General features: G+C 48.9%; 1 protein-coding gene across 1 annotated transcript; it reads left to right on the forward strand.

Annotated features, from left to right (window-relative positions):
- The first annotated feature begins 5,315 nt into the window (after positions 1 to 5,315).
- On the forward strand, positions 5,316 to 11,163 carry SELPLG (selectin P ligand). Its single transcript, XM_053361072.1, has 2 exons — positions 5,316 to 6,861; positions 9,006 to 11,163. Exons 1-2 carry the CDS (start codon positions 6,771 to 6,773, stop codon positions 10,739 to 10,741), a joined length of 1,827 nt encoding a protein of 608 aa, XP_053217047.1. The 5' UTR covers positions 5,316 to 6,770; the 3' UTR covers positions 10,742 to 11,163.
- The last annotated feature ends 1,050 nt before the right edge of the window (positions 11,164 to 12,213 follow it).

A 12,213-nucleotide genomic window follows, 5' to 3' on the forward strand; every position in this document is an offset into this window, starting at 1 on the left:
CATTAAGTTGTGCAAGCAGCTGAGTTGCCCTCTGGGAATATTCTCTGCTCTTCTTTCCATCCTGTGTCTAGAACTTTCATAGTTGGGTCCTGCCAGGGTTTCCTCGTTCTTGCCACTAAGGTCTTCTGAAATGAATTGTGTGTGTGTGTGTGTGTGTGTTTTTAAGTACAGTATCTACCCTGTCCCTTGAGGATTTTCAGTCCAAATTTGATTGTCCCAGGACACCCCCTTGATCTCGGTGGTGCAGGGCAGCCACTCCTTGATTGTCACAGTGCCTTGGAGGCAGACAGGGAGTCAGTCTGAGCAGCTCAGTCAATGCCTGGGAAGAGCATTGGACTGGAGGAACCAGCCCAGGTAGGGATCCTTTTGGCTCCCTGGATCACCCGATTGATCTCTGTTAGGTTGGTAGCTGCACTTGCCACCTCCAGGCTGCCTTTAGTGAAGATGAAGCCCACAAGCTGCTCCAGTGAGCAAGTTCCAAGACATCCGTCCCCTAAGAATCTGCCATAATCTCTTGCAACATCAGCTGCAGCCAAGTTCCATCGCTAGTAAACAAGAGCTGCAGGATTCTCCCCCACCCCGCAGAAGCGTTTCTTAGCATTGGCACATAAATAGCCCCTGGCTTACTTGCTCCAGGGTGGCCTCAGGCTGCTCACAAAGGGCATGAACCACAGCAGAAGAGGCCACGTCTCTCTTTGTATGAGTTCCTCAGCTGTTTTTGGTTGTGAGAATCCGAAGTGGGTCTTTCTGGCTTGGATGGATGAGGTCTTCTGCCCTTTCTTCTCTCTCCTCCTGCCACCCCACAGGGAATGTGAGGCTTTTTCATACCCAGCAGGCATGGTCACATACTAGGGGCAAAGCTGGATGCTGCTGCCAAACACGCCCAGAGCCAGTCTGCATCCATGGCTGTGTGCTGCAGCACTTTAAAGCATCACTTCAAGAGGGGACTGTGCTGGATTTGCTTTGGCTAGTCAGGATTATTCACACTGTCCCCTCGCCCCCATGGCTTCCGAGTTTTGCAGGCGTGCTGAGAGCAGCTGGCACCTGGGAAAACCCAGCATCTTGCAAAAGGGGTGTGGGCCAATGGATCCGTTTGGAAGCCTCTTTCTTTTAAAAGCTTTTGAGTACTGCATACTTTTCTTTTTCTTTATTTAAAACACACACCACACTCTCTACCCACCTGCTCTAAAGAAACTGTCTTTAGGCATGGCGGTCCTGCACAGCTTCACCTGGGATCAAAATGTGTTTTTTCCGTCAGTAGTTGAAGATAGAATGTCTTAAGGTGGACCCCCAATTGCATGTTCAAACCTCTCAGAACAAGAATGTTGTGGTCTGGGAAGATATTTCATGCCTGTAGTGGGAAATTATGCCACGGGGGACAGTGGAGTTAACTCTCGCCGCAAATGTGCTGTTGGGGCGATGGATGTCCGTTGTTGAACAGGATCAGGAGGTCAGATGTGTGTGAAAGAAGCACCAGGGCAATTGTGGCAAATACTGTGTCGGTGGGAGTCTGTAGTTGAGGCAGTTCTGAGGTAAGTGGATGTTTGGGGTGTTTTGCGCTCGGTGGCTGGTGAGGAGGTGTGAATTTTCAGAAGGAATAAGGGAACTCTCTCCCCGGCCCAAGGGTTATTACCTTGTCCGTCTGTAAATGTTGCTTCAGTCTTATGTCCTGGAGACCTTTTTGTTTTTAAATTGGTGAGGAGGAGAGATGAGCTTTTTCTTTCCAAACGCCAGGTGTCGTCCCCTCCCAGTTTCCTACTTCCCTCTGCCCGCAGCAGCGCTGGCTTTCCTGGGTGCGCTTTTCTCTCCTTTTATTTCTGAAGGGAGGGGCGTGAGAAGGGCCTCCTTGGATGTGTAGCTTGTCTTTATTTAAAGGATCTGGTGATGCCTAACCAGGCTCAGAAGGAGTCAGTGCCTGCAGCTTCTTGTGAGCTGTGACATTCCCCCCACGAGACCCAGCAAAAGGTATTCAAGAGATGCGCTCTTATAGAGTGCCCAAAGTGTTCTGTCCAAATAGTTGCTTCCAATTTCAGAGATTAAAAAAAAACATTGATTACAAAAACCCAAACTGTGTTGCGTTCTGTGGTCGTCTTTTATTTTCCTCCGAAAGAGCCCAAGCGTGGGCTTCACCCCACATGTCATGCTGGAAGTAGACATTATGGCTCCTGCAGGGCTAACACAGAACACCAGAAGAGCCCCACTGGATCAGACCACATCCATCATCCTGTTCGCCAGAAGCCTCTAGGAAGCTCACAAGCAGAGCATGAGGGGGAGCAGCCTTCTCTCACTCACAACCCACAGCAACTAGCATGAAGGGATAGACTTCCTCTGAACCTGGAGGTTCCATCTTTCTACCAGGCCTTAGATATTCTCCATGAATTTGTCTAGCCTAAGACAAGCTCCCTCATGCTGCCTCTTCCAGCAACATTGGACAAAGCCATTGTACTGTGTGCGGCCTTCACATTCCGGTCCCGAGCTTCTGTGGGGGTGTAGAAACTTGGAAATAAAAAGTCCACATTTTGTACTTGGAAGTTACCAGAGGTAAAGGGAGGTGGTTGCTTTCAGTTTGCAGTCGTGTGCGCTCCATAACCCTCAGCATTTGGTCCCAAATTCACAGAACCAGTCACTGGGCATTGGGAAAGGTGGTGCTTGGTTTAGAACTGGGTTGTGGAGCCTGAGACCCGCTGTGTGTGGACAGGCCACATCTCCCCGCCATCTCTGCCTGTGGCTCATGTGGGGAGCCTGAGAGCATTTGGAAGGCCACAGGTGGCATAGGCCTGGTTGTCAAGGTCGTAACTCAGGCAATCAATCTTGGAATTACAGAAGTGTGGCAATTAGGGTCTCAACTGGGCCAAACCTCATCGAACCCATAAAAACCTGTTGCCTCTTCTCTAGAAAACAAGCACTACAGAGCAGAACACAGCATGATTTGGCTATTGATTTGTTTAAAGAGTGTTCATCTCTGTCTTCCAGCCGAAAAAGTTTCACACAGCAGCTTGTGAATCACACACAAAAGCCACATTCTCTCAACAGGCAAACTGCTGACCATTTCAGAGGGTGCCACCAGTGGGGCACTGCCCTGAGAGCAAGAGATATGGGGGCTGGCCCAGGAGTGAGATCCCTCCCACCCCCCACATCTGTCGCATCATCTATTTGCATAAATAAGACAGGAAGTGGCATCAAAAGAGCTTGTGAAATAAATTCCTGTAAGTCCTACAGAAGCTGCCTCCCTGAAAAACAGTGGCTGTGGAAATGCAAGAGCGGAGGGGGATGACGCATCGTTACTGGGGAACAATGTCTTCCTCCTTGTCTATTAAACAATCGGGCCTGGTGAGGTTACCAATCATAATGTGTACTAGGGCTGGGTGATAGCAGCTTTTCAATGTTGTGGTATATCACCAGCCAAACATCACAGTCTGGCGATACACCGCAATGTTGAAAAAACAAGCTGCATGGGCCTCAGCCTGCCAGGCGCTGGGTGAAATTGCTGCAGCTCTCACTGCAGGAGCTGAGGCAGTTTCACCCCATGCCAAGCGGGCTGGGACAAGGCAGCTTGTTTGTACAGCTCAGCTGGGGTGCGGGGGGGCTCCCCATTCCCTGCAGAGCCATCCCCGGTGCTCTCCCCGCTTGCGCAGGAGCCAGGGCCGGGGATCCCTTAGCTCAGTGGTGGCGAACCTTTTAGAGATCAAGTGCCAAGACCGTAACCCAAAGCCCACTTATTTATTGCAAAGTGCCAACACAGCAAATTAACATGGAATTTACAGCAAAATCTTGACCCCGCAGGTTAGGGAACCGAGGGGAATTTTGTGGGGTGCTGTGAAATGGTGAGTTTTGATGAACAAACCTTGGAGGAGAAACCTTGTAAAGTTGACCTGAATAGTGAAATCGCCCAGGTGGGGCTTTAGCTTGGGAAGTAGGTGTCTGATGCATCAGCTGGAGTAGCCTCAGGTGAGGGTCAGACGCCTCGTAAAGCCCAAAGTATATAACAGGCCTTCGTCCTGGGGACCGCAGGGGGGGGGGGAGCAGCTGCCCACTTTGCCACCCCCCAGTAATGGCCCTGCTGGGGCAATTGTGACCGTGCCCACAGAGAGGGCGCCGAGTGCCCACCCTGGCACGTGCACATAGGTTTGCCACCACTGCTTTAGCTGCTTGACTGAGTGGAGTGGCAGCCACACACTCCTCAGCCCAGCAGCTTAAAGATGCAGAGGAAGGAACAAGGTGTATCAGCACCTTGCCAGTGCAGCTTTTTCCTCCCTCTGCGAGTGGGATGGCGCAATATATCTGGGCAATATATCACTTGTGAAATCGCCACTGCTCCTGAGTCCCTCTGCTAGCGGCGGTGCTGGAAGAAGTCTACCTAAGATAAGGTATACCCAAAGGGTACCTCCATTAGAATTGTCCATTAGTCATTATGTCCATTAATTTCAGCAGGCTAACGTTGGGCACCATCCGATGTGCTAAAAATTTAGGTACACCAAAGCAATATTGAAATATGCTCATCAAGACAATGAAAGCAAGTAGCCAGTCAAAAGTAATAAATGAATAGCAAAGAACCTACCCACATGATACTGACATAAAAACCTTTCATGAACTCCATATAAAAGATCGAAAGTTCAATATCCGCCCTTCTCTCTCCCCATCTCTCTTCTCCAACCTCATCTTGTCCGTAACATTAGTGTCTCACATCAAATATAACTGATCTGTAGAAAGGACTCTGTGCATTGAAAGAAGAGACACTGTATGTACTTTTGTTACCCAAGAAAATCTTTAATAAAAACAATTTAAAACAACAACAAAAAGCAGACACAAGCAGCAATCCATGTGTGGAAGTTGCTTTTATTAAAGTGGAAAGCTATGTCTTCCTGCACAGTGAGGTCTGCGGGAATCAATTAACATCAAGTTTGCAGCAGCAATCCTGCAACTTAACAGTTGCCTATGAAACCCGGCCAAGAGAGGCTCTCCCTGGTCCAACAGAAGCCCTCTCTGCCCAGAGGTGGGGCTTCAGCCCCTGCAGTGCCCGATTAAATGCCTTTGCCAAGCTGCCTCCCTTCAGGCGTTTTAGTTTAGAGAAGAGGCAGGTAAGAGGTGATGTGGAAAAAGTTTATAAAATGCTGCCTGGCACAGAGGAAGCAGAGAGAGAAGAGTTTTTCTCCCTCTCTCACGACGCTAGAACTCTCTGGAGCACCCGATGAAGCTGAATGCTGAAAGATTTGGGACACATAAAATGAAGTCCTCCTTCACACGGCACAAAGGGAAACTATGGAGCTCCCCCAGGAGGCAGAGATGACCACCAATTTGGATGTCTTTAAAAAGGGATTTGATGAATTCATGGTGGAGGAGAGGGCTATCGATGGCTACTAGCCAGGATGGCTTTTCTCTGCCTCCCCAGTTGAGGCAGCCAGGCTTCTGAATCCCAGTTGCTGAAGCAGCAGCAGGAGACAGTTCCTTTTGTGCTGCTTGCGACTTTCCCACAGGGAATCTGGCATCAGGTTAGTCACTGTGAGAACAGGATGCTGGACTGGATGGTCCAGTGGCCTGATCCAGCAGGTGCTTACATTCTGGTATTCTAATAAGAGGACTAGGCCTTGCTGCGCTTCAAGCCCTCATGTGGACATAACCCTGGTCTGCCATGAACCACTGCAGCACCCTGGCCAGTCGAGCAAAAGACGAAGTATAGGGAGCTCCTTGGGTGAGACTTGTTGCACAAGTGTAAGGAGTTTCGTGACAGCATTTCATGCAACACTACAGAAAGCCCTCATGCTTGAAGACAGAGGGCTGTATCCAATCTTAAGCCTCCTCAGAACAGATCTGTTGAAATAAAAGGGCATAAATAACTTCGGTCTGTTCATTTGAGTGGGCCTACTCTGAGTAAAAGTTAGTTGGAAACACCCTCCAAGATATATGTCACAGCCCAAGTGAGACTGACTAATGGTCTTCTACCAGAGTTTCCAACTTTTCCAGATTTCTTACTTTGTATTGCAGGAGATAAACTTTCTTTTTGGAGCAGATATATGTCAGCTGGATCAATTTCACCTGGCTGCACATGACACCAGCCCCCATGGGAAGACCTGCCTTGGGTTGCCACCAAGTAAACTCTCATTGGGCTGCCTCCTCCCTGCTGGGATACTGCCGGGACGATCACGGTCTCCCATGGAACAGCATCAGTCAGTCAGCGACACGAGCCTCAGAGACGTTCCAAGACCCGTGCACGCTCTGTCATCAGAGTGTGTAAAGCACCTCACGGTAGAAGAGGCGCAGAGAGAGATGTGCAAGCAAAACATACAGCATTTTATTCAGCATAGCTCAGGAACATAAGAAAACATGTCTGCTTGCCTCCGTGTCCAGCAAAGCAGCAGTAACACAAAAGCAACATACAAGGGAAGTTCCCAGCAGACAGTGCTGGACGTAAACAGGCATGTGATACACAGCAGTCATGCCTGACCCTTTTAAGGTGGAAGGGAACTGTATCCTAACAGTCCCTAGTAGATTTCCCTTTGAAGTTGGAAATGAGCGGAAGGGACATCACTTGCTGGTGGAACAATCACAGGCCAGTTTTTATATTAAAACAAATAAGTAAATGTAAATGAGTCCTGACTTGTCCCCTTCCTCCCTTTCTCTTGAGGGGGCAAACGCAGAAGGTCCTTAAAGAAAAGCCCAGCATCCGGAGGCCTGGTCTTCTTCAGCGTCCCCAGGCAGAGCAAATGTAGGGCCCATAGCCCCACCTCCCGCTGTTGCACACTGCCCCCCCCCAAAGAAGAGGAAGCAGCATCATGTGTGTTCTCCAAAACCACCACAACTCTTCCGATTTCGCCTCTTTCTCATACTGCCTCACGGAAGGTTTCCTGTTTTGCCCCACAGCAGGTAAGACAAATGGATGTGTGCGCATGGAAGTGGGTGGTTGCTTTTCTCTTTTTTGGAGCCTGAAGCCACAGACATTTGCCAAGTTCGGTCCCTTTTGCACCCGGTGCGTGTCCTGTCTGTGCAACTGCCGTCTCCCCTGGCTCTGTGGACAAAGGAAGCTGCCTCCCTCTCTTCACTGGGCTGTTCTGAGTTCGGGGTATGTATATTTTGGGGTGGGGTGATGAAATTGTATTTGGAGGTCACAGGAAAGAGGGTGGCCCAAAGCTGAACTGCAGAGCAGCTCATTTTGAGGAGATGTCCAAACCCAGAGGGACCAGGAAGTGCCTCACTCAGAGATTCAGCCTCCGGGCTGACAGTAACTCATATGGTCTACTCTTTGACTTTCCCCTGGACAATGCTTGCTCTTAAAGATTAACAAAGATTAACAAAACAGAACAAAATCCCACTGGCAGAGTTTGAGTGCATTTCAACAGTAGACTGACAGAAAGTAAAATGAAGCACTCGAAACACTTTATCTAGATGTGTATAATAGGGTGAAATGAAATAAAAGTAGCATAGAATAAAATAAAATGGGCAGCAACATCTTCAAACTTATAGACTTGTCATAAACTCCAAAGAGGAGAATTACAGAATGTCTCTGAGGTCAGTTGCTGGCGAGTTTTGCTTGCTGCAACAACTTGGCCACACTGAAGGTTATAGATGCATTTTGACTTGAAAGCAGTAAAATGACATCCAAAGCATCTGATTCTCCTGGCATATTTGATAAAATGGGTTCAATGAAGATTATGTATAGATTTCAGTAGAAAGAGCCATACAAGAGGACACAAGTCACCAGTTCGACCTGTCCCGTGTCACTGCGGGGGCGCTTGAGTTCATGGAAGGGGATTTCTAAGTAAACCCACTTTAAATGCCTGGAGCAGAATTTATTCACATTCATCCTTGTCTGCCTGCTTCTTCCCCTCCTCCGCCATCCTGGTCCCTGAGGGAGGCAGGCAGGCAGGCTCCTCACGCATCTTCTTCATGCAGGAGGAGTGCCATACGATAATCTTTATTGAAAAAATCTGCATCAGACATTCACTGTACATTGGACATAAGTAATTTATTTCCCAATCTGGCCTCCCTTAACCTTAAAAGACCATAAACCACCACCACCCAGCAACCACTTCGCTTTAGGGCTGGGCTCAGTTGCAAGAGAAAAATACGTAAGCATTTGTGGTTTGCTTGCTGCCCTTCCTGAAAGCGCTTTAGTGTGTATTAATTGACACAGGAAATGGGCAAGAGGCTGCTCTGCTCTGCTTCTAGGCATGCACAAACTTTCATTCCTGCTTTGGGCATCCCAGCTAATTCAGGTGCTACAAAGCCTCATGGCATCTCAAAGCCTAACAGATTTGCAGTGGCAGCAACTCATGATGTGCTTGCATTTAAGCTTGTTTTGCAGAGTGGCTGCAGCCCATGCGCTGGCAAACTCGAGGCTGGATTGCTACAATGTGCTCTATGTGGTGCTGCCCTTGGGGCCGGTGCAGAAGGCCCAGCGGGTGCAGATTGCAGTGGCCAGACTGCAGATGGGGCACCTGGCCTGCAACACGTGATGCCATGCTGAAGAGTTTGCACGGGTGACATGATGGAAACATCTTAATTGTCTGAAGCAAAATGATTAAGAGAATTGAAAAATGCCCCCCACTTATGCTGTTCTCTCCAGAGAGACTTGCCTGACCCTGAATCTACTGCTGGTTGGCACTGGGCACCAGGGGCCATTTCCTTTCCTTTCAGTCCTTTAATAATGTTAGGATTGATGCTTGCTCTTCCCCTCGGCTCTTGTGAGTCGGCTGCCATGTATTGATATCAGATCTTCCCCCCCCCCCCACCTCCACTTTTTCCCAGGATAGGGCAGAAGGGTGGGTTATTAAATGTTACAAACAAATTAAAAAGTAGCCAAGACAGACAATGCTCTGCCTGAACCTTTAAAAGAGGGACGAAGACCCCTCAATAACAGCCCCAAATGGCACCCCTGTTGCCCCCAATACTTAACCAAGAGTCTCTTGTGGCAGCCATTTTGAGGTGTAAGGTGGAGGGAGGTGGGGGATTTGAGACTTGTGGACAAATATTAATATGTGTATTTGGCTCCCTTTCTCCACCCACCCCAGGTAAAATGGCTCCCTTCTGGCTCTCCCTCTGGATGGTTCTCTGGAGTCTCCTCACAGCTGGCAGTTTCAGGCTCCCAGCCTTAAGACTCCTTATCCAAGATGGCGCTGCTGTTGAGGATGTGGAGTCGTACGACCTCCCTGCCAACGCAGGCTCTCAGTTCGCTTCCCCAGGACAGTGGGTGTGGAAGAGAGCAGGAGATGATGGCCAGGAATCCCCTCAGTTACCTTGCGGAAAGAAGGATGGCAGCTGTAAGAACCCTCCTGCGGCCCCCGCAGAACAAGCCAGAAAAAGTCTCACAGTCGCAGAGGCTGCAGCAGAGAGTTCTACATCTCCTGGGGGAAATTACAGTGGTGCCACTGCTGAAGTGCCTACTAATGCCACAACAACTCTAGATACCTTTGGGAAAGTATCCACAGAAGTTGGCACCACCAAAGAAGTAATCCATTTAAGTACCACAAAGAGCTCTCGTGCTCCAGTGCCCCGTGTCCGCCGTCTTGCTCCCACAATGGGCAAAACTGTATCACAATCTATGCCTACTGAGACAGAAAAGGTTGCTACTGCCCTCCAAGAAACAACGATGGTTTTAGGGGTCCCTGAGAAACCGTTGGTTGGAGCAACAAGCTCTCAGTCCATGGTGGTCAGTTCAGATGTTTCCACAGCGAAGTTGAGGCAAGCCGTTGGCACAGCCAAGCCTTCCTTCATAGCAAAGGGAAAGGTGAAATTTCCTCACTCGACTGAGAAGCCAAGCCCCACCACCGATTGGCCATTGTTGGATGATGTGACAAGTTCTCAGTCCATGGTGGGCAGTTCAGATGTTTCCACAGCGAAGTTGAGGCAAGCCGTTGGCACAACCAGGCCTTCCTTCATAGCAAAGGGAAAGGTGAAATTTCCTCACTCGACTGAGAAGCCAAGCCCCACCACCGATTGGCCATTGTTGGATGATGTGACAAGTTCTCAGTCCATGGTGGGCAGTTCAGATGTTTCCACAGCGAAGTTGAGGCAAGCCGTTGGCACAGCCAAGCCTTCCTCCATAGCAAAGGGAAAGGTGAAATTTCCTCACTCGACTGAGAAGCCAAGCCCCACCACCGATTGGCCATTGTTGGATGATGTGACAAGTTCTCAGTCCATGGTGGGCAGTTCAGATGTTTCCACAGCGAAGTTGAGGCAAGCCGTTGGCACAGCCAAGCCTTCCTCCATAGCAAAGGGAAAGGTGAAATTTCCTCACTCGACTGAGAAGCCAAGCCCCACCACCGATTGGCCATTGTTGGATGATGTGACAAGTTCTCAGTCCATGGTGGGCAGTTCAGATGTTTCCACAGCGAAGTTGAGGCAAGCCGTTGGCACAACCAGGCCTTCCTTCATAGCAAAGGTTACTATCTCAGCCACCATCACCACCGCCAAGGTGAAGCCCCGCTCAGTGACATCTCTCAGTGGCACCACCATCTCGGTAGGGAAGTGTTTACTGTGGATCTTCGTCCTGGCCCTCATTGCTGGCATTTTCATAGTGGCCACTGGTGTCCTCGTGACCATGCTCTGGCGCCAGAAACGGGCCTACAAAATGAATGAGCGCAACCACACAGAGATGGTGTGCATCTCATCCCTGCTAGCTGCTGAAGAAGCAGAGGAGGCCAGAGGGAGGCACCCCAGGGTGAAAAGGGTAAAGATGCCTGTGGAGAATGGATCAGAGGTGGATATGGACAACTTGACTCTGAACAGCTTCTTGCCGGAGCATTAATATGGTTCTCTGGTTCTTTCTAGAAACTCCTCACGTTCACCAGAGTTGTGTTTTACAATGCGAAGCACTTTCATGCCAGATCTACTCCATCCAGAACTATCTTTAAAATATATGTTGTCCTACACTCACGACACATCTCTCAGTGGTGAGCAGTTCAACAGGTGAAGCACTTAGCAAAGTCTAGTTTCCTTTGAAGGAGACCACTGTCTGAAATTTCCCTGACACATCAGGGATTCCTCCGTAGAAAGTAGCGGAATTTTAAAAAATTGGTTGGCAACCCATCTGGGAAGTGGGGTTGGCAATAAAAAGAAGATGCTCATTTTCACTTTTTGTAACATGGCAGCCCTAATTTACAACGATGTGGTGGCATGGATTTCGCACTCACACAGAAAACCAAGGCCCCTCCTCTCACAGCAGATCTCCAGGGACAGTCTAATCCTGGGGCACCCAAGCCAAGCACCCATTATGCACAGCTGAAATCAGATGTTTATCCCCCTGGGGAGGGCTGCTCCCTCCATGTGATTCGCCCACCGCAGGCTGAAATGTGAGTGAGCTCTATCTCTGCCTATAAACAGCAGCATGCCAAAGGATTGTGCTAAGAAGCACTATTTTGCAGAGAGGGGATCAAGCAGAGAGAATTTGCCAGCCATGCCAGACTATGGATTTTGCTCTCCCTCTTGCCCTTACTGGAGAGAAGGAGCCACGGCCCCCCTGGCTCCCCACAGATGGACTACTTTGATCTTGTGAAGTTTCAGCTGTAAATCTGGGAGTGAAACATACAGGAAGGCAAAGATAGTGTCACATTAATGAAATCTAGAGAAAGCTAAGTCATTTTATTTCCTGTGGTGTTTTTGGTGTGTTTACAATCTAGTATTTCTTTGGACTTCTTGAATGAATTTTGTATGTGTTTGGGGTCTGGATGTGGGTCCTAAAGATAATGTGTATTTCAAATGATGAAATATATTGAAATACAGAAGTGGCTCTAAGTTCATGCATAAGACTTTTTGGTTTTTTGGCATTCTCAATATTGGGGGTTCCTTTCCTTTCTAAGTTCACATTTCCTGAGGCATGCTTTAGAAATGCCTGCAGATGAGAGACCCAAAATTAGAAAATACATCCTTTAATAAAATGCAGTCAGGATGCACTGTCTGTCTGGCCAAATATATTGTTACAAAAGTCAGGTGCTTGCCTCTCTCTTTGCCAAGCGATGTCAAGAGCCCAGGGGTCCCAGGCACCGCCACAGGGTCTGTGTCCCTTTGGAAAATAGAAAAGGCAGCCACTATCTGGCTTTAAGAAATATGATTTATTCACCTATCTACACCTTCAGTCTGCATGGAGAGAGTCCAGATCTTACGACATGGTCGTTGCAAGAGGCAGCAACATAGGCAACCTGCAGCTAGCACCCTCCAAAGATGGATTTCAGCTCTTCTCTCTCCTTCTTCTGCCAAGAAACCCCTCTGTCCATACCCCAG

This window comes from Podarcis raffonei, chromosome 13 (genome assembly GCF_027172205.1).
Source record: "Podarcis raffonei isolate rPodRaf1 chromosome 13, rPodRaf1.pri, whole genome shotgun sequence".
NCBI lineage: Eukaryota > Metazoa > Chordata > Lepidosauria > Squamata > Lacertidae > Podarcis > Podarcis raffonei.